This window comes from Ascaphus truei, chromosome 17 (assembly GCF_040206685.1).
Source record: "Ascaphus truei isolate aAscTru1 chromosome 17, aAscTru1.hap1, whole genome shotgun sequence".
NCBI lineage: Eukaryota > Metazoa > Chordata > Amphibia > Anura > Ascaphidae > Ascaphus > Ascaphus truei.
The window spans coordinates 18234898-18257516 of record NC_134499.1 but is presented as its reverse complement, the minus strand read 5'-3'; the positions used below and the strand labels follow the sequence as shown (position 1 = coordinate 18257516).

General features: G+C 48.8%; 1 protein-coding gene across 2 annotated transcripts; it reads right to left on the bottom strand.

Annotated features, from left to right (window-relative positions):
* Positions 1 to 5719: 5719 nt before the first annotated feature.
* MON1A (MON1 vesicular trafficking associated A) lies at positions 5720 to 20856 on the bottom strand. Of its 2 annotated transcripts, XM_075574147.1 has the most exons (6): positions 20683 to 20852; positions 19709 to 19838; positions 17855 to 18301; positions 15757 to 16522; positions 10290 to 10437; positions 5720 to 6404 (listed from the first exon to the last, which is right to left on the bottom strand). In XM_075574147.1, exons 2-6 carry the CDS (start codon positions 19833 to 19835, stop codon positions 6264 to 6266), a joined length of 1629 nt encoding a protein of 542 aa, XP_075430262.1. In that variant the 5' UTR covers positions 19836 to 19838; positions 20683 to 20852; the 3' UTR covers positions 5720 to 6263. The 2 variants fall into 2 exon arrangements, with proteins under 2 accessions (XP_075430262.1, XP_075430263.1); XM_075574148.1 differs by lacking the exon at positions 19709 to 19838 and having other exon boundaries at positions 20683 to 20856.
* Between the last annotated feature and the right edge of the window lie 1763 nt (positions 20857 to 22619).

Genomic DNA, 22619 nt, shown 5'->3' with positions numbered 1-22619 from the left:
TAACCAAACACAGTACATTATGTAATCACCCCAACCCTCTCTAATAGCACGTCTGAGATCAGTTGCATTGTAAGGAACCCCAATCCTCTCTAATAGCGCGTCTGAGATCAGATGCATTGTAAGGAACCCCAACCCTCTCTAATAGCGCTTCTGAAATCAGATGCATTGTAAGGAACCCCAAACCTCTCTAATAGCGTGTCTGAGATCAGATGCATTGTAAGGAACCCCAACCCTCTCTAATAGCGCTTCTGATATCAGATGCATTGTAAAGAACCCCAACCCTCTCTAATAGCGTGTCTGAGATCAGTTGCATTGCAATGAATCCCAACCCTCTCTAATAGCGCGTCTGAGATCAGATGCATTGTAAGGGACCCGAGCTCACTCTAATAGCGTGTCTGAGATCAGACTTTATTATGTTATTGACAGGTATAGTTGTAGAGGGAGAGGGGGGGTTGGCCCGGTATTAAAGTGGTTGCACCCCATATGGCCACACCCTGACCTCACCAGGGAGGCAAGGGGTTAACTGGACTGCGGTCCAGGAATGTGGCTTACACCTTGTCATGTCAGGAAAATGTATGTTTCCCTGTTCCCATGTTTCATTATAAGCCTGTATTTTAATGTTTCAAAGTGCATTTCTGTATCTCCGGTTCTGGAGGTCGCAAAGAGTTGATATTTGGCCAATGTGTGGAGTCACTGTAGGCATTAAGAACTGGCAAATTTCGACCCACTGAGCCCACCAGAATGGAACTTATTAATATGTGTAGATATTAAAGTGTATATGTATGGTATTTTGGATCTGGTCTGAAAATGCAGACCATCTGCTATGCTAATAGGTCATGAAGGGCAGCCGGCTGATTGAGCCTAAGCACTGTGATCAAAAGTTAACTGCCTGATTGTTTACACTAAGTACTAATCAACAGACTCTGCCACTCTAATTGTTACCTGAGGGTGGAGAATCATCAAACTGGAGTGGTTTGTAAGTGTTCCTGGCGCTCATTATTCTACAACCTTGCTACCTCATCGCCCAGCCGCCTGAATCCAGCACCCCGAGTCAAGGTAACCAATGCAGATTAGCCATATCTAATATAGTTACATAGTAGATGAGGTTGAAAAAAGACATGCGTCCATCAAGTTCAACCTATGCTAAATTTAGACAACAGATACTTTATCTTATATCTATACTTACAGTATATTGATCCAGAGGAAGGCAAACAAAAACCCGTGACATATCATCCAATGACATCTCATAAGTTGAAAATAAATTCCTTCCTGACTCCAAGAATTGGCAATCGGATTAATCCCTGGATCAACATCCTTCCCATGTATACTTATTTGGTATATCCCTGTATACCTTTCCCATCTAAAAAGATGTCCAACCTTTTTTTTGAACAAATCTATTGTATCTGCCATCAGTCTCCATGGGTAATGAATTACACATGTATACTGTATAGAACCCTTTCCTTTGTTGCTGGTGAAATCTCCTTTCCTCCAACCTTAAGGGATGGCCCCGAGTCGTTTGAACTGCCCTTGGGATGAATAGTTCTTTTGAAAGCTCCTTGTATTGTCCAATATATTTGTATATAGTTATCATATCCCCTCTTAGACGTCTCTTTTCTAATGTAAATAAATTGAATTTAGCCAACATCTCCTCATAAGTTAGATTGTCCATCCCCTTTATTAATTTGGTGTCTCTTCTCTGCACGCTCTCTAGTTCCATAATGTATTTTCTAAGGAGTGCTGCCCAGAATTGTACTCCATATTCAAGGTGTGGTCCTACTAATGGTTTATAAATGGGCATAATTATGTTTACTTCCCTTCCATCCATTGCCGTTTAATGCAAGATAAGATCTTGTTTGCCTTTGCAGCTACTGCATGACTTTGGTCACTGTTGCTAAGCCTGCTGTCTACAAGCACTCCTAAATCCTCCTTCATCAAGGATTCCCCCAATGTATCCCCATTTAATTTGTAAGTCACCTTTTTATTCTTGCTTCCCAAATGCATAACCTTACATTTATCTGTATTAAACCTCATCTGCCATTTACTCGCAAACGTTTCCAGTCTCTGCAAGTCCTTCTGGAGAGACATTACATCCTGCTCTGATTCTACCTTACACCATTTAGTGTCATCAGCAAAGATGGAAACTTTGCTCTCAATGCCACCTCAAGGTCATTAATAAACACGTTAAAAAGCAGGGGTCCCAGTACCGATCCCTGAGGTACTCCACTCACGACTTTAGCCCAACCTGAAAAAGTTCCATTTATGACAACCCTCTGTCTGTCCTTTAACCAGTTTTCAATCCAGGTGCAAATATTTTTACTGAGTCCAATTTGCTTTATTTTGTACACCAACCTCATGTGTGGGACCCTATTAAAAGCCTTTGCAAAATCATAGTAGACCACATCAACTGCATTACCCTGGTCTAAATTCCTACTTACCTCCTCAAAGAAACAAATAAGGTTACTTTGGCATGATCTATCCTTCATAAATCCATGCTGACTGTTATTAATAATTTTTTGTTTTCCATTAGGTATTCCTGTAAATTATCCATATTAAATACACCGATTTAATCACCCTAGAAACCAGGCAGGGAGGTTTACATTTGGCGCCCAATGTGGGACCAAGGCAAGCAAGAGAAAGAGAGAGGAAGAATGTTTGTGTTTTGCCCATTTTGGAACTTTTAGGGCAAAGTGTTTATTTTATGTGGACTATGTGTTCCAAAGCTTTCCCGATATACGAAAGTTAAAATTGCATCAATCCTGAATAGAGAAGTGTATAGAAGAATAATATGTTCACATTATTTCTATGTATAGCTATAACCAGGCTTTTGTTTTCCACAGCTATAGGAAGAGTCATGCTTTGTGTTTCATTGCGTTATGGGTCAAGTGAAATTGTGTGTGTGTGTATGTGAGAAAGTGTGTGTGTGTGTGCACAGAATACGTTTTTCCCTTCAACTTTCCTTAATGCTGAAACAGTCATTTCTTTGTTTAGCTGGGCCCCTCGTCCTATCTATTAAACCCTGTGTAGGCTGTCTGCCTTGAGATAGATGAGGTAGCTTAGCGCATGAGTTTTTTATTTTGTTTAGTCTGCTAAAATATATTGCAAAATGTATAACCAACTAACTGCAAGAAAAACAAGATAAAGAAAAGTAAGATGCGCAACAAAGTCATAAGTTCTGTTATTGTGCTATTAAATAGTTCTGTTATTGTGCTATTAAATAGTTCTGTTATTGTGATATTAAAGCTGCAGTTCAGTCAATATCCTGCATGTGGTTTTTTTTAATAAATCAGTTCTGTAGTAAGAAAAAATACTTTTAGCATTTTCTATTTTTAAAAAAACAAATTTGAAAGACCAATTTTCTTGTATTCTATTTTAACAGCCATTTGCTAAGGCACTGCCCCTTCATGTCCTGTCACAAGCCCTGGCACACCCCTTTGTCAGCCCTGCCCTCCCTCTAGCACGTCAGTGCAGGATTGCTCATGAATTTTCATGAGCTTCCACTGAGTGACAGAAGCAGAAGAAAAACAGATCCCTTCACTAATTATGTCACCAAATTTTGCCTATCAATACATGGAGAACGAATTGACCTGCAGCTATACAGTTCTTTAGGTAATTAGAGATTGCACACATGAAACTATTGAAGTAAAAAAATAAATTAAAAAAAAAAAAAAAAGACTGAACTGCAGCTTTAAATACTCCCGCCGCCCCTTTTGGTATAAGATAGCTTACTTAGAGCCTATAGTTCAGTTCATTTATGTTAGATCAGGCGCGTGTCTTGATTTTTATGAGAATGTTACACTTGCAAGCAGCTGCAGCAAGAAAAGTTTTTCAACAGATTGTTTTTGCCTAAATAGAATATGTGTGGGACTGAGTTTTTCCACCACACGTAGTACATTCAAAATCGCAGCGGTCCATACCGAAAGGTACTCGCCTACTGCAGAGCCAAAATGGCCTCTGATAAAATGGGGGCAGACCGATCTAGCTCCCCCCCTCTGGGTTTGTGGGGGGGGGGGAGAAAGAGAGGAAACTCCCATAGGGCCCCCACTGGGTTTGGGGAGGGGGCTGAAGTCCCAGCTGGTTCCACAGAGTATTGTGCAGACCTAAAGTGACCCTTCCACTGGGGGGAAGGGGGAGCGCAGAGACCACCACTAGGGTGAGGATGAGGAGACCCCACTTGGGCTGAGCTCTCACTGGGATGGCCCCCTCCCCCCTTTGGATGGCCTCCCCCCACGGGTGTGTTCAACATGGTACAGCTATATTTTTTTAATTAAAGATTTCTCTAAAGACACAAATGTCAATTTCTGGGTTCTTTTCTAACACTACAGTAAATGAATCAACCGATCTGACTCTGGACTAAAAACAGGCTCAGGTTAGCATATTTTCCCAAACATTGGCCTTGTGACATTGAAAAAGCCAAATTGTATGGGAAATTGTTTTGTGGACCGATCACTTTTGCTTTGATTACGTGTGTTTGTATAGGAGTAACAGTAAGTCTTGTACCATTACATAGTCCTCTCAATGGCATTACGTTGGTTTCTAAGGAGCATGATAACGGCTCGTACTGTAACTTTCAGTGCATGAAGAGGTATTCTGGATTGAGTAAGACTGTTTAAGAATTATTCCGGGAATGCGAGTTGATCAACAATATCATCACTCACAATAGTATCCACGCTTTGCTGTAGCGATAAGTATAATGATAATATAATATAAATATTATAAGTATCTACCCACTGTCAGTTTATTTTTACAACCGCATCACGATCTTATAATCATTATGTAACACTTTGTTTTATATTACAAAATATTAATACTTTGTTGGCAACAGCCATATCATGTTGAACACACCGCTTCTCATCCAATTACCGAAGTTAAGAAACACCGATACGGTTAGTACTTGGATGGGTGACCGCTTGGGAACAGTATTTTTTTCCTATATGGATTGTTGCGGACATCCTTACACATACATACATACAGTATAAATTCTACCGCCTGCCTTTATATAGTGGAAGAATGATACCCCCTAAGCGTGCTTGTGAAAGCTTACCGAACATGGCCGATGTCGTGTGCAAACAATCAGTGCACAACCATAATTTCTTCAACACAATATGAAAAGCATAAAGTGTACAAAAAGGATAAAAAATAAATAAAAGGCAGCAGAGGTCACCCGACGCGTTACGCAGCATTCCTGTGGGTCTTACAGATTGGACTCGTAGCAGCGTGAAACGCATTGGGTAAACGCTCTACTGCCTTTATTTATTCTCATTATTCTTCGATAAATGATTATTATACCAAGCAGCAGTCGGGTTACCGAACTTGGAGATGTGTCCTAGCTGTTTGCACAAGACATTGATCTCTTCCACAGTGAAGGACATCCCGCGATCCTTTAAAAAGGTTGAAAAACCAACAAATAGGTTACTGTTTAATGATGCAAACACGCAGGGTCACTGCTGGTATCTCCCTGCCATGGTCTGTATATACAGAGAGAGGGGTTCATGAAATTGCTGTGAGACCCCCTGTCCCGTTGCTCCTTATCCTTCCCAATCTGAGCAACTCCTGGCAAAATTCAAAGGTGGGCTATTCTGTAAACTTCAATAGTGCTGATCGGGTACTATCGCATGGCAATGCCCATTGACTAAATTGCGCAATAGTGCCCCGATCTGGACTGTTGCAGTTCAATTAAAAAAAAGATCCCAAAGGCTCTCCAAAGGAAAAAAAAAAAAAGTAGTCCTGTGTCCATTTTATTTAAAAAAAATATTTTTACAAACCTGCATTTATTATACAGTACATTAGGGCAAAGCTTTTTTGATTATATTCTGTAAAATAAAAAAAGGGGAAGAGGCTATCTGACAGACCTATTCCCCCTCCGAAATCAGGTTGGAAGAGACTTCTGCTCAGTCCTACAACAGAGGATTCTGAGACGTTGCTGCTTTGCATTCAGGTATAGTTTCATTCATCTCCCTATAGATATTGTTTAAGGGGTGGGGGGGGGTACTCATTTCTTTGCCGATAGGGTTAGAATTCTCCTTGGTGATTTTGGGTGTCTCTGCTGGGTTCTTCTTTGTGATGTTGGGTGTGTTGAAATGGACTGGGTGGCGGGTCTCTGGAGGGTCCCTGCTGAATAGTTCATAGTGATGTTGGGCGTCTCCGCAGGGTTCGCCTTGGTGATGTTGGAGGTCTCCACTGGGTTCATCCTTGGTAATGTTGGGGAGCCCCCTGGGTTCACTTTGATGTTGGGGGTCTCCGCTGATGATAATGATGGGGGGCTGTCAGTAGGTTGGGGAGCTCAGGATGAACAGGCGTTCTTCTTCCCTGCGGATCCAGCGCAGGAGGCGGGACACACTGCTGACGGCTGAAGCTTTTGTCCCCAAGGGGCTGAAACAGACGTACAACTCGAAGGCCTCTGTCACCTGCGGAGGGAGAGGGACAGACATTAGGACTCCCCTCTCTCCCTGTATATACCCAGCCTCTCCTCTCTCCCTGCATATACCCAGCCTCTCCTCTCTCCCTGCATATACCCAGCCTCTCCTCTCTCCCTGCATATACCCAGCCTCTCCTCTCTCCCTGCATATACCCAGCCTCTCCTCTCTCCCTGCATATACCCAGCCTCTCCTCTCTCCCTGCATATACCCAGCCTCCCCTCTCTCCCTGCATATACCCAGCCTCCCCTCTCTCCCTGCATATACCCAGCCTCCCCTCTCTCCCTGCATATACCCAGCCTCCCCTCTCTCCCTGCATATACCCAGCCTCCCCTCTCTCCCTGCATATACCCAGCCTCCCCTCTCTCCCTGCATATACCCAGCCTCTCCTCTCTCCCTGCATATACCCAGCCTCTCCTCTCTCCCTGCATATACCCAGCCTCTCCTCTCTCCCTGCATATACCCAGCCTCTCCTCTCTCCCTGCATATACCCAGCCTCTCCTCTCTCCCTGCATATACCCAGCCTCTCCTCTCTCCCTGCATATACCCAGCCTCTCCTCTCTCCCTGCATATACCCAGCCTCTCCTCTCTCCCTGCATATACCCAGCCTCTCCTCTCTCCCTGCATATACCCAGCCTCTCCTCTCTCCCTGCATATACCCAGCCTCTCCTCTCTCCCTGCATATACCCAGCCTCTCCTCTCTCCCTGCATATACCAAGCCTCTCCTCTCTCCCTGCATATACCCAGCCTTCCCTCTCCCTGCATATACCCAGCCTCTCCTCTCTCCCTGCATATACCCAGCCTCTCCTCTCTCCCTGCATATACCCAGCCTCTCCTCTCTCCCTGCATATACCCAGCCTCTCCTCTCTCCCTGCATATACCCAGCCTCTCCTCTCCCTGTATATACCCAGCCTCCCCTCTCTCCCTGCATATACCCAGCCTCTCCTCTCTCCCTGCATATACCCAGCCTCCCCTCTCTCCCTGCATATACCCAGCCTCCCCTCTCTCCCCGCATATACCCAGCCTCCCCTCTCTCCCTGCATATACCCTGCCTCTCCTCTCTCCCTGCATATACCCAGCCTCTCCTCTCTCCCTGTATATACCCAGCCTCCCCTCTCTCCCTGTATATACCCAGCCTCCCATCTCTCCCTGTATATACCCAGCCTCCCATCTCTCCCTGTATATACCCAGCCTCCCATCTCTCCCTTTATATACCCAACCTCCCCTCTCTCCCTGTATATACCCAGCCTCCCCTCTCTCCCTGTATATACTCAGCCTCCATCTCTCCCTGTATATACCCAGCCTCCCATCTCTCCCTGTATATACCCAGCCTCCCCTCTCTCCCTGTATATACCCAGCCTCCCCTCTCTCCCTGCATATACCCAGCCTCTCCTCTCTCCCTGTATATACCCAGCCTCCCATCTCTCCCTGTATATACCCAGCCTACCCTCTCTCCCTGTATATACTCAGCCTCCCCTCTCTCCCTGAATATACCCAGCCTCCCCTCTCTCCCTGAATATACCCAGCCTCCCCTCTCTCCCTGTATATACCCAGCCTCTCCTCTCTCCCTGCATATACCCAGCCTCTCCTCTCTCCCTGCATATACCCAGCCTCTCCTCTCTCCCTGCATATACCCAGCCTCTCCTCTCTCCCTGCATATACCCAGCCTCTCCTCTCTCCCTGCATATACCCAGCCTCTCCTCTCTCCCTGCATATACCCAGCCTCTCCTCTCTCCCTGCATATACCCAGCCTCTCCTCTCTCCCTGCATATACCCAGCCTCCCCTCTCTCCCTGCATATACCCAGCCTCCCCTCTCTCCCTGCATATACCCAGCCTCCCCTCTCTCCCTGCATATACCCAGCCTCCCCTCTCTCCCTGCATATACCCAGCCTCCCCTCTCTCCCTGCATATACCCAGCCTCCCCTCTCTCCCTGCATATACCCAGCCTCTCCTCTCTCCCTGCATATACCCAGCCTCTCCTCTCTCCCTGCATATACCCAGCCTCTCCTCTCTCCCTGCATATACCCAGCCTCTCCTCTCTCCCTGCATATACCCAGCCTCTCCTCTCTCCCTGCATATACCCAGCCTCTCCTCTCTCCCTGCATATACCCAGCCTCTCCTCTCTCCCTGCATATACCCAGCCTCTCCTCTCTCCCTGCATATACCCAGCCTCTCCTCTCTCCCTGCATATACCCAGCCTCTCCTCTCTCCCTGCATATACCCAGCCTCTCCTCTCTCCCTGCATATACCCAGCCTCTCCTCTCTCCCTGCATATACCAAGCCTCTCCTCTCTCCCTGCATATACCCAGCCTTCCCTCTCCCTGCATATACCCAGCCTCTCCTCTCTCCCTGCATATACCCAGCCTCTCCTCTCTCCCTGCATATACCCAGCCTCTCCTCTCTCCCTGCATATACCCAGCCTCTCCTCTCTCCCTGCATATACCCAGCCTCTCCTCTCCCTGTATATACCCAGCCTCCCCTCTCTCCCTGCATATACCCAGCCTCTCCTCTCTCCCTGCATATACCCAGCCTCCCCTCTCTCCCTGCATATACCCAGCCTCCCCTCTCTCCCCGCATATACCCAGCCTCCCCTCTCTCCCTGCATATACCCTGCCTCTCCTCTCTCCCTGCATATACCCAGCCTCTCCTCTCTCCCTGTATATACCCAGCCTCCCCTCTCTCCCTGTATATACCCAGCCTCCCATCTCTCCCTGTATATACCCAGCCTCCCATCTCTCCCTGTATATACCCAGCCTCCCATCTCTCCCTTTATATACCCAACCTCCCCTCTCTCCCTGTATATACCCAGCCTCCCCTCTCTCCCTGTATATACTCAGCCTCCATCTCTCCCTGTATATACCCAGCCTCCCATCTCTCCCTGTATATACCCAGCCTCCCCTCTCTCCCTGTATATACCCAGCCTCCCCTCTCTCCCTGCATATACCCAGCCTCTCCTCTCTCCCTGTATATACCCAGCCTCCCATCTCTCCCTGTATATACCCAGCCTACCCTCTCTCCCTGTATATACTCAGCCTCCCCTCTCTCCCTGAATATACCCAGCCTCCCCTCTCTCCCTGAATATACCCAGCCTCCCCTCTCTCCCTGTATATACCCAGCCTCTCCTCTCTCCCTGCATATACCCAGCCTCTCCTCTCTCCCTGCATATACCCAGCCTCTCCTCTCTCCCTGCATATACCCAGCCTCCCATCTCTCCCTGCATATACCCAGCCTCTCCTCTCTCCCTGCATATACCCAGCCTCTCCTCTCTCCCTGCATATACCCAGCCTCCCTTCTCTCCCTGCATATACCCAGCCTCTCCTCTCTCCCTGCATATACCCAGCCTCCCCTCTCTCCCTGCATATACCCAGCCTCTCCTCTCTCCCTGAATATACCCAGCCTCTCCTCTCTCCCTGCATATACCCAGCCTCTCCTCTCTCCCTGCATATACCCAGCCTCTCCTCTCTCCCTGCATATACCCAGCCTCTCCTCTCTCCCTGCATATACCCAGCCTCCCCTCTCTCCCTGCATATACCCAGCCTCTCCTCTCTCCCTGCATATACCCAGCCTCCCCTCTCTCCCTGCATATACCCAGCCTCCCCTCTCTCCCTGCATATACCCAGCCTCTCCTCTCTCCCTGCATATACCCAGCCTCCCCTCTCTCCCTGCATATACCCAGCCTCTCCTCTCTCCCTGCATATACCCAGCCTCCCCTCTCTCCCTGCATATACCCAGCCTTCCTAGTGTAGCATTAACTTTCCCTGCCATAGGAACAGGTCACTCAAGGATCCTCTGCAATAAACGTACCCTCTCCCCCACCTACCCCCTGACCCCCTTTCCCCCCACCCCCCTCCTTTCCCCCCTGCCCCTAGACATACCCAGGCCAGCAGGTTCTCGCAGGGTCCCGTGTGGTAGATGGTGGTGAGGGGCCGGGATGTGCTGTGAGCTCGGCTGTGCAGATACTGATACAAAGACAGCAGCCGCCTCCTCTCTCTGTCAGTGTCATACGGGGTCTCCACCGCCGGGCTGGGGGGACAGAATTCCATCACTATAAAAGTATGTATGTATGTATGTATGTACACTATATACCTGTGTGCGTTTGTATACAGGGTGATATATACCTATATGTGTGTATACAAAGCACTATACAGTGGTGAGAAACCCAATGATAATTACAATTACCTTCTTGAATCAAAACCAGTCTTTTCTTAAATATTCAGTAGGGTTTATTTGAACCAATTCCATGTGTTTTGAAACAAAATGATGTATGAATTAGACAAACAATGAGTAATTAAGAGTCAGGGTGTGTGAAAAAAAAGTGAACCCTTGATTTTATCAACTAACTCAGGCCTGCACAACACGCGGCCCGCAGGCGGCCCGTCTGCACTCATAGTGCGGCCCGCAGGCGGCCCGTCTGCACTCATTGTGCGGCCCGCAGGCGGCCCGTCTGCACTCATAGTGCGGCCCGCAGGCGGCCCGCCTGCACTCATAGTGCGGCCCGCAGGCGGCCCGTCTGCACTCATAGTGCGGCCCGCAGGCGGCCCGTCTGCACTCATAGTGCGGCCCGCAGGCGGCCCGTCTGCACTCATTGTGCGGCCCGCAGGTGGCCCGTCTGCACTCATTTCCCCGTCCTCCTCCCTCCCGAGCCTGCTCCCCTCCCCCGCGAACCAGATTGCCCCCCCACGAGCTCGCTTTCCCCCTAGCGAGCCCACTTTCCCCCTCCTCTCCCGCGAGCTGCTCTCCCCCTCCCGCCCGCGAGCCCGCTCTTCCCCTCGAGCATGCTCTCAGGACTGCACACTCTATGCGTGTGGCACTGCCCGCTGCTTGCGAGTGTGCTAGTCCTGCCTGCCCTGCCGCCGTGATGTGAGGTGTAGGGGGAGAGTAAGGTGAGGTGAGGTGCAGGGGACAGAGTGAGGTGAGGTGCAGGGGAGAGAGTGAGGTGAGGTGCAGGGGGGGGAAGGTGAGGTGCAGGGGGGAAGGTGAGGTGCAGGGGGGGAGGTAAGGTAGAGGGGGGTGCGGAGTAATGAGGTGATGTGAGGTGCAGGGGAGTGATGTGAAATGCGGGTGGGGGGGAGAGTGGTGAGGTGGGATGTGTGTGGTCTGCAGGGAGTATTGTGTGTTATGTGGAGAGGGAGTATTGTGTATGGGTGAGGGGGAGAGATGGGTGTGTGAGATAGATTGTGAGTCTCACAAAGGTCGATGAAGAGGGGTGCAAGGGGAGATATGAGGATGAAGGGTGCTGGGGGAGATATATGAAGATGATGAGGGGTGTTGGGGGAGATATGATCATTTTACCCGTGCGGGAATCTGTTTTCCTTGGAGCAGTTCGGCCCTTCTCGCTTTACAAGTTGTGCAGGCCTGAACTAACTTGACATGGCTATACGACTATCACTCTGCACTCCGGATGCACTCACGTGGCTGGTGGTCGGTTCATACCAACATCCCCACCTCAGCCTCGCGGTCCCGTCCTGTTTGTGGTGAGCACCCGTTACACTCAGAAAAGCAGTTATTGATGCCAATCTGTCTAGAAAGGGTTACACAACCATTTCTAAGGATTTGGGGCTCCACCAATCCACTCGCCTTGGCTAATGTGAGTGTTCGTGACTCAACTATCAGAAAAAAAGAATGGTATTCATGGAAGGATAGCCAGGAGGAAACCACTAAACTCTAAAAAGAACATTGCTGCCCATCTGAAGCTCGCCAAAGAACACATACATGATCCACAACACTTCTGGAACAATGTTCTCTGGACAAACAGTCAAAGGTAAAACGTTATGTTTGGTGAAAACCAAAATCTGCGTTCGGACAGTAGAACCTCATCCCAACCATCAAGCATGGTGGTGGGAGTGTGATGGTTTGGAGCTGCTTTGCTGCCTCAGGAACTGGATGGCTTGCCATCATTGACACAACCATTAATTCTGCATTGTATCAGAAGATTGTAGAGGACAATGTCAGGCCTCCATTGTCTGTGAGCTGAAACTGAACCGAAAGTGGATCATGCAGCAAGACAATGATCCTAAACATACACGCAGATCTACAAAGGAATGGTTGCAGAAGAATAAATTCTGCGTTTTAGAATGGCCTAGTCAAAGTCCGGACCTAAACCCCATCGAAATGTTGTGGCAGGACCTGAAGCGAGCTGCCCATGCAAGGAAGCCCTCAGATGTCACTGAGTTGAAGCAGTTCTGTAAGGAGGAATGGGCCAAAATTCCTCAAACCCGATGTGAGAGACTGACCAGCAGTCACAGGAAACGCGCAGTTGAAGTTATTGCTGCTCATGGGGGCGCCACCAGGTACTGAATCTAAAGGGGGCGCCACCAGGTACTGAATCTAAAGGATCACATACTTTCTCATACCTGGATATTGAATGTTTAATCATTTGTGGATCAATAAATGTTGAAAAAGTATCATGTTTTTGTGTAATTTGTTTGATCTGGTTATCTTTATATATTATTAGGACTTAATGTCACAAAATGTTTCTTGCCACTGTATATCTCTGTGCTTGTATACAGAGTGATACATATACATACATACATAAATAAATACACACATACATACACAGTACAGAGCGATATATACCTATTCTGGACCCAGGGTCATGTCTAGGGTATGAATGAACCCAGATAGCTTCAACTCAGCCCCCTTTCCAAAGCACACCAAGTCCTGTTATATTTTCTTCACTTTATTAGGAAATGAGCAGTATATACAGGCACTTGTGGATGTAATGGTGTTGTGAGAGTGCTTCTCTATAGGTGCTTCATAATTAAGGGCAGGTGAAAAGAATTGGCCTTGCCATGGGGGTGTAACAGAGATGGGTGCTGTACTCACAGTCTCCAAAGTGGAAAAGGAAGTGAGGGGGAATGTGGGTAAAGGGAATAGTCTTGGGACAGACTATCTGGAAACAAACAGGGGGGAGGGCAGAATAGCCCATTCTGAAAAGAATCTCAGAGGTTGCTGTAGCAACTCACTGGCTACCTGCTGACAGGCAGAAAGGGCAACATATTGATACATCACACAGGCACGGTGTGTGTGTGTGGAACAAATGCATGCAGCTGAACTTAAGGAGCTGACAAGCAGAAGGGGGGGTCAAACAGAAATATGATTCTTGTTCCATGACAATACCTGTGTGCATGTATACAGGGCGATATATATTTATGTGTGTATGTATAAAGAGCAATATATGCCGGTGTGTTTCATATATACAGAGTGACATATCTATGTGTATACGGAGATATGTGTGTGTGTGTGTGTGTGTGTGTGTGTGTGTGTGTGTGTGTGTGTGTGTGTGTGTGTATTCAGAGCAGAAAAAAAAAATATCTAATAATAATATACATACATACACACAGAGTGTTAGATACTCTTATTGACTACTAAATTATCATTCATATTGGTTTGATTTATAAAACAGATGCTACATGCGATGCATTCCGACAGTGAAGAATGTTCAGCAGATAAACGTTACAATGATGTTATTTGAAGTAGCTTAGGCTAACTCCTAAGGCTAAGGCCCCGGTCACGGCGCTCTAATGCGCGCCCGCGCTTTCGGCTGCGCGTTCCGGCGATTCCCCGATCTGCAGCTCACTGCAGGAGCAGAGACCGGGGGGGGCGTGCCGGAGGAGTGACGGGGGCGCGGCCAATGACATCACCGGCAGGTTCGCCCTCATTGGCTGAACCGCCGGGGGGCGTGCCTAGCCGCTCGACGCGAGTTCCTGCTCTCAATTCTATTGAAAGCAGGAGTAGCTCTCGCGCGAGCGCTGCGGCCCCTCCTCGCAGCGGGCCCGGCGCCGTTGCGGGGAGGGCTCTGGTGAGCGCAGCGTCCGCCACAGCGGACGCTGCAGCATGCAGCGGGGGCAAGGCCTTAAGCTAGAGATTCCGGGATAGATGATATAACATACAGCTGTCTTGGGCTCTCTGTGAAAGGATCCTATCATAAGATTTCAAGGATATACAAGGATGATTACCATAGTTGTAAGAAAGTTATGGTTCCCTCTAGTGTACAAAGACAATTGATACCATATTCAGTCATAATACTGAGAATCGGGTGACGTGTGTGTTTTTATTCTGTATAAGAAGATCAGAATTGTCAGATCAGAAGGCATGATAACATCAGAGGAAAGGATTCCACCAAGAGAGGAGGAAACAACATGACAAGTTTGAAAAGCATAGAACATATTTGATGTGAACTGAGATATATCTGATACTATACATGTAAGTATTAACTTTGGACAAATAAACGTTTCTTTTGTGTGCTCAACTGGAATGCAGAATTATTATATCTAGAGGATATAATGTATTGAAGATGAATTAACACAGAGCGATATATATCTGTGTGTGTATACCGAGCGATATATATCCATGTGTGTACCGAGCAATATATATCCATGTGTGTACCGAGCGATATATATCCGTGTGTGTATACCGAGCGATATATATCCGTGTGTGTATACCGAGCGATATATATCCGTGTGTGTATACCGAGCGATATATATCCGTGTGTGTATACCGAGCGATATACATCCGTGTGTGTATACCGAGCGATATATCTCAGTGTGTGTATACCGAGCGATATATATATCCGTGTGTGTATACCGAGCGATATATATCTGTGTGTATACTGAGCGATATATATACACGTGTGTGTATACCGAGCTATATATCTCAGTGTGTGTATACCGAGCGATATATCTCAGTGTGTGTATACCGAGCGATATATCTCAGTGTGTGTATACCAAGCGATATATATATATATCTGTGTGTATACCGAGCGATATATATACACGTGTGTATACCGAGCGATATATCTCAGTGTGTGTATACCGAGCGATATATATATCCGTGTGTGTATACCGAGCGATATATATCTGTGTGTATACCGAGCGATATATATACATGTGTGTATACCGAGCGATATATGTACACGTGTGTGTATACCGAGCGATATATATCCGTGTGTATACACCGAGCGATATATATCCGTGTGTATACCGAGCGATATGTATCTGTGTGTGTATACCGAGCGATATATAGCTGTGTGTGTGTATTCCGAGCGATATATAGCTGTGTGTGTATACCGAGCGATATATAGCTGTGTGTGTATACCGAGCAAGGTACACAGAGCAATATATATCTACCTGTGTACGTGTATACAGAGTGATCTATACCTCTGTGCGTATATACATTGCAATACTATAGCTGTGTGTGTATACAGAGCGATATATATATATATATGTGTGCACACACACACACACATCTCACAGTATAAGTGTCTTTGCACTACTAGTATCTGGTTTGTCACCGTGCCCCCTCCTCCCCTCTCCTCAGGGTCACCTTCCACCCCCCACTCACCTGGTGAAGAGGCCGGAGCTCCTCGACTTGTACAGGAAATGCCGCAGTTCGGGGATCCCCACCTGGGTCACTCCATAGAAGGGGCTCCCCAGTGCCTCTTGCAGGAGCCCCCAGGTTCCCCGCTTCTCCAGCCGCTCTACGACCTGCCTCTTGCAGTCGGACGCTGTGAAGAAGTCCTCTCGGTCAGTGGAGACGAGCAGGAGGCAGAGCTCGGGGTCCTGGCTCAGGTAGGAGATGTGCACGTGGAAGAAGCCGGAGGGGTTAAATTTGGGGAGGCAGACAGGGGTCCAGGCTTCACCCTCCCTGAAGGAGCTGGAGGAAGTAACCAGGTTGAAGAGCAGGTGGAGGTCAATGGGATGCAGGAACTGCTCCTTCCTCCTGACCAGGCTGACCAGCCGGTTCCTGGACATCAGAATTGAGAAGACCAGGCTCTTGCCCTTGGCCTGCTGGAGGCTGGAGCAGGCAGCGTCCCGTATCCCCGGCACCAGGGGCAGGCAGCGTACGGCACCCAGGAGAAAGCTGGGGTCCGTGTCCATCAGGTCCAGCAGGCTGTCCGCGATGCGCTCGGAGCCGGAGAGCAGGCGGCGCAGGTCGTAGCTGGGCCGCTGCTGGAAGAGGTGGTGGAGCTGCGTCCCGGTCAGCAGGCTGAGGATCTGGTAGTAGACGTAGAGCAGCTCCTGAGAGATCTCCTGCTCCGACTGCTGCGTGCGAGACACGGAGACCAGCACCAGGGGAGCGCGACGCACAAACACGACCTTGTACCCGTCTACGGAGACAGACGTCAGAGAGAGAGAGAGACAGACGTCAGAGAGAGAGAGACAGACGTCAGAGAGAGAGAGAGACAGACGTCAGAGAGAGAGAGAGAGAGACAGACGTCAGAGAGAGAGAGAGACGTCAGAGAGAGAGACAGACGTCAGAGAGAGAGAGAGACGTCAGAGAGAGAAAGAGAGACAGACGTCAGAGAGAGAGAGACGTCAGAGAGAGAGACAGACGTCAGAGAGAGAGAGAGACGTCAGAGAGAGAAAGAGAGACAGACGTCAGAGAGAGAGAGACGTCAGAGAGAGAGAGACGTCAGAGAGAGAGAGAGAGAGACGTCAGAGAGAGAGAGAGACATCAGAGAGAGAGAGAGAGAGACATCAGAGAGAGAGACAACAGAGACGCATCTCAGTGGCCAAGGAAAGGTATACAGGGATATATCAAATAAGTAAACATGGGAAGGATGTTGATCCAGGCAGAAATCCGATTGCCAATTCTTGGAGTCAGGAAGGAATTTATTTTCCCCTTATGATATATCATTAGATGATATGTCACTGGGGTTTTTTGTTTGCTTCCTCTGGATCAAAATACTGTAAGTACAAATATAGGATAAAGTATCTGTCGTCTACATTTAGCATAGGGTTAAACTTGATAGACGTATGGCTTTTTTCAACCTCATCTACTATGTAACCTGGGAGAACCCCAACCGCTTGTGACCTGGGGAAAGGCCCCTCCTCCCTGTGCCACGCGTGCCTACATGCGCGATAGGGAGTTCTGTGGGGGCAGGGAGCTCTGGTTGATACAATCAGATCCCCCAGCCTACACTGCAAAAGTTATTCATTATTCAGCCAACGTTTCACCGCCATCCTGACCCTTCATCAGGAGTCCTGGCTACGCTGGCTGCGAATGAACGTTTTGTATTGCAAGCTGGAGATGACCCATCAGTTCCCCGGGAGGACGGGAGTATCTCCTCTGATCTCGCTCTCCGGGATTTAAAAGAAAGAGTGTCCCGCTTTTATTAGATTTGGGGGAAAACGGGAGCCCCCTTTGCTGCCCGTTACTGCCAACAAACTCTGAGGCGAGAACCCAGAGAGGAATCTCAATGTACTGCAACCTCACAACAGAGGTCTCAGATATCCTCCGAGTACGGAAATCGGACATATTTGGGGTGTAACCTAGGCAACAATAAAAAAAAAAGTACAATTTTAATGGAAAAGGTGCCGGATTTGACGCGATTCTCCATTAAAGTTTATATGGCCGGCAAAAATCAGTGAGACCGACTCCAGATCGGCCGCGCCAAACGGGGCATTCTGATTGGAGGACGCGCTTTGCACTTTATTACCTGCATGGATGGAGCGGATGGCGTTCTTATCGGTCTCCAGGAAGGACACGAGTGCCATCATGACCCCCGCGGTGCTGGAGAGAGCCTCCTCGGACCGGTAGCGGGAGTACACGGGCTTCCCCGCCTCACTAAGTACGAAGATGTGTTTCTGGTGGCGGTACCAGGCGTCCAGCGCCAGAGTCTCCTCCTCCTCCTCTTGCCCTGCGGAGCGGGCCGAGTCCCTCCGGGCCGGATCAGAGGTTGCCTCCATGCTCTGCTCCTCCCCCTGGGAAGAGGATACACTCAGCTGGGTGCTGAGCTTGCTGAAGTCCCGGCTAATCTCCTCCATGCTGCCGGGATCCCCCTCTGACTCCGCGCCGGGGGTCCCAGGTGCAGACCCCTCCTCGTCTCCAGTGAGGTCCTCGTAGGATCGTGCATGGACGAACATCGCTCCATCATGGCTGGCCCCTGGGGTTACAAAGCGAGGGAGCAAGACAGGAAAGATGAGAGACAGAGGGGAGAGGGGGAGGCAGGGATGGGGAGAGGCAGAGGGGAGAGGGGGAGGCAGGGATGGGGAGAGGCAGGGAAAGAGAAGCTAACCTCTTACCACCCATTGTGCCTCATCACTGCAGGGGTGCGCAAACTTTTCTCTGCCTGCTCTCCCCCCCATGCTCGCGCCCCCACCCCCCCTCTTACCTTGGCTCCGGCATCAAATGACACCACGGGGTCATGTGACATCACGTGACCCCGCAGCATCATTTGACTCACCCTCAGAGACACGATAAGAGAACTTACAGAGGCCTCGTGCGGTCCCCCGGCATTTCATTTAAATGCTTTGGGGGAAGAGCGAGGGGCCGCTGTACGCACTAAACCCCCCTTAGTTTGCGCACCCCTGATCTACTGCACTTATTCCGACATCTGTGGTCTCTAAGTCTCCCAACATACCACTTAGATTGTAAGCTCTTCGGAGCAGGGATTTCCTTTCCTACTGTCTGACTTTGTTGCATTATAATTACCTATACTGTATGGTCTTTTTGTAAAGCGCCAAGTAGATTGTATATCGTCAACAAACTCACACCGTTCAGAAAAAGTGTATTATTTTATTTAAGAAGGATTTGATAATCTAAATGTTCTTTGGAATTGGTGACGGCGTGATGATCGCATCCCGTGCATTGTTACATAATGGTGTTTAGCGCAGAAGAGAACACGTTAGAAAACGCTTTGAGACCGAGCAAGAATTGTGGTCCAAAACGCTTCCCTAAAATGTTCCCGGATAAAAGGACGGACGCTAGGAGGACTGAAAAAAAATCATTTGTATTGTGCAGGAGGGGGGGCCGCTGGATCAGCGCGTTATTGATGATGCAATCAGACAGCGACGTTCTCGTCTTCGGGCGTTTCCGCAGGAGGAGGACATTTTGAACACACACTTTGAACGCAAACTACATAGTAATCTTAGTGTTTGATTAGATGACAGCAGTGTAACACATTTGCTACGATGGAAAACTCAGATTTCCCGTTTAATGAACACTAACCTCCCGCAGTGCACCTGGTACTTGTTGACATCATGCAGTGACATTCATTTAGTTAACTGCTGATTGTCTACATTGTGCTTCTTATACAGTGTTAATCTAAATAACAGACCTACAATTGTGCACATTCTCATGGGGATTGAGCGAGAATTATATATATATATATATATAAAAATGGAAAAAATAAAGGGGTCCCCTTTTCCCTTCTGAACACGGTGTACACACGCGCAGCAGGGAGAACAGAATCAGCTAATGGAAAGCGACCCCATGCTCCTCGTGATAATGGAACGGTCCCAAGCCTGCCGACCCATAACGTGTGCCAGGGAAGATGCCAGCTCCCTCTCACCTGGTTCTGTGCCCTGGGTCAGCGCAGGTGCCGGGCTCTCTGATCTGTGGGTGTCCTGGTTTTCTGGGGCGGATAAGGAGACGGCTCCCCCCTCCCACCCTGCGGTCTTGTGCGCACCAGAAGCCATGCGCTATATATGGGAGAGAGAGAGCGGTGTCATTAGGACATGGTCGCCCTGCAGTGCCAGGCGGTTACTTAGAGCAGCGGTGCGCAAACAGGGGGGCATGCCCCCGCCTGGACTTTTCGCAGGGGGGGGGGTCGGCATTTACAAAGGTCCTGCGCTGCCGGCGCGAGGTCTCTGTAATCTTATTACCCGGCTCCAGTCGCGAGAAACGTGACGTCACATGACCCTGCAGCGTCATTTGACGCAACATTAGGAGGTGAGGGGGGCGCGATGGAGAAGCAGAGCAGGTACCGGGGGGGGGGGGGGTGCAGAGCAGGTACGGGGGGGGGGGGGAGTTTGCGCAGGGAGTTTGCGCACCGCTGACTTAGAGAATGACAACCTCCAGTATAAGCAGGCAAGAGACAAACCTCCTTATAAAGCGGGAAATCTCTCCAGACACAAAGTCTTGTTACTAAATGCCAGTTTAGTCAATCTGTCCCAATACGCAGAAGCTCCACTGCAGGAGTGGGCAACTCCAGTCCTCAAGGGCCACCAACAGGTCAGGTTTTCAGGCTGTCCCTGCTTCAGCACAGGTGGTGCATTTTCGTTGACTGAGCCACTAATTGAGCAACCTGTGCTGAAGCAGAGATATTCTTAAAACCTGACCTGCTGGTGGCCCTTGAGGACTGGAGATGGCCACCCCTGCTCTACGTCATGCTTATGGGGTATTACATAGGTTACAGTGCAACCCAGTACCCCAGGGGTTAAACAGACCTTGCATGCAATAAGCAGGGAAAGTCTGGGCGCTTCGATTAGAGAGCAGTGGTGCCCACTTTGCACACAGCTGCAGGGTCAGATCAGTGCCGCTTACCCTGTGTCCGGCTGCCCAGTCTGTCTGTGTCACCCTGCATGCCCTGCCAAGGGGACACGGGGGAGGATTTGGGGCTCCTGCGCTGCCCACATGGTGCCACACACACTGCTCCCCCTGTGCCCACCTGCAGCACAAGCCTCCTCCTCCTGCACGCTAAACGTCAGTGGCTGTATCGCTGCACCCCTGCTGCATTGTGGGAAATGTAGTTCACTGTTATTATCTCAGCGGTATGCACAGGATTCCCCACTGGGTTGCCCATCTATCCCATTAACCCCTTCTTGGCCCCTCTGGCCCCATGGGGATTAAGAGGTAAAAAAAATAAACCCATATTAAATTATATAGTATATATTTTTTGTTTGTTAAAAGGTTTATTCATTTGTTTTAACCCAACACATTTTATCCCCAGTAGATTACCCTATCACTATTTATTTGCAGATGTAAGCATCTTAACCCCTTCCTCGCCCCTTCTGCTGATTCATCCAAGCTTTGTTATAACATTTCCATTGATTTAAGCCCCCCCGGGATATTACATTTCCCTAAATGAAGCCCCCCCCCCGGATATTACATTTGCCTAAATGAAGCCCCCTCCCCCCCCCCCCCCGGATATTACATTTCCCTTAAATGAAGTTTCCCCCCCGGATATTACATTTCCCTTAAATGAAGTTTCCCCCCCGGATATTACATTTCCCTAAATGAAGCCCTCCCCCTCCCCCCAGGATATTACATTTCCCTAAATGAAGCCCCCCCCCTCCCCCCCCCGGATATTACATTTCCCTAAATGAAGCCCCCCCCCCCCTGGATATTACATTTCCCTAAATGAAGCCCCCCCCCCCCCCCGGATATTACATTTCCCCTAAATGAAGCCCCCCCCCCCGGATATTACATTTCCCTAAATGAAGCCCCCCCCCCCCCCCCGGGATATTACATTTCCCCTAAATGAAGCCCCCCCTTTGCCGCCGCCCCCCCCCCCCCCCCGGGATATTACATTTCCCCTAAATGAAGCCCCCCCCTTTGCCGCCCCCCCCGGGATATTACATTTCCCCTAAATGAAGCCCCCCAGAGATATTACATTTGTTGACAGAATGAAAGTCCCAGAAGGGCGGTCCAGCAGGGAATAACTTTGAGTGTCAGCTCTTCAGGGTAGGGATTCCTTTTCCTAATGTTTAAAGCGCTTATTCCCATGATGTATTACATCTTATATTATTTTGTCGCATGCATTACTGCTACGTACGTGCATGGCGCTGTATACCAATAAAGATACACTGACATAACTTCTATATACAAGTAGCTAGCTTTAGATCCTACGGTGATGCACATAACACTCTCCCACTGACTCCATGCAATTATTTTCCTATGTCTTGTGGCAAACGCCTCCCTTTATGTAGAGCTGCCGTTTGCCCAGGCTCTTTGCGACAGTCTTCTAGGGTTACATTTGTAGAAAAGGACAAACGTGTATACACACACACGAGGCACTCAGCCATCAACCTTAAGCGGTTTATTTTTTCACAAGCCAATTAAACCACAGGTACACTGTGCCTTTAAGAAAACAAATCATAAAATAAAAACCTATTCCCTATAGGAAAACTAACTAAACTTTGCTGTGGCCCTTTCTAATGGCGCTGGCAAGCTAAACTGGTTCCGAGCCCAAAACATATACTATCCTATGCAAGCAAACAGTCTTAACATTGCAGAGTCTTATTGATTGCTTATCTGTATTGTAGGGGATTCCTATCCCAGTGTCTCTGTGTAGGTCCAACAGTTACGCCGGTTCCGGGGAGCAGGTTGTGTCCAGCCCGTGGAAATCTATATCCTGGGTGGGGTTCCCAGCTGGTCCCAGCAGCCGTGCTTCCTGCAGTGCTGGGGAACCAGAACAGCCAGAGTCCTTCCTGGCTTGGAGAAAATCAATCCCCCCCTTGCTGAGGAAAAGCAGTCTCTTT

Excerpts from the sequence above, each read along its gene's own strand:
- MON1A (XM_075574147.1), bottom strand. The coding sequence starts at position 19,835 with ATGGCTTCTGGTGCGCACAAGACCGCAGGGTGGGAGGGGGGAGCCGTC. Across the intron at positions 18,302-19,708 it reads GACCCAGGGCACAGAACCAG|GGGCCAGCCATGATGGAGCG; the intron begins GTGAGAGGGAGC and ends TTGTAACCCCAG. Across the intron at positions 16,523-17,854 it reads CATCCGCTCCATCCATGCAG|ACGGGTACAAGGTCGTGTTT; the intron begins GTAATAAAGTGC and ends CTGTCTCCGTAG.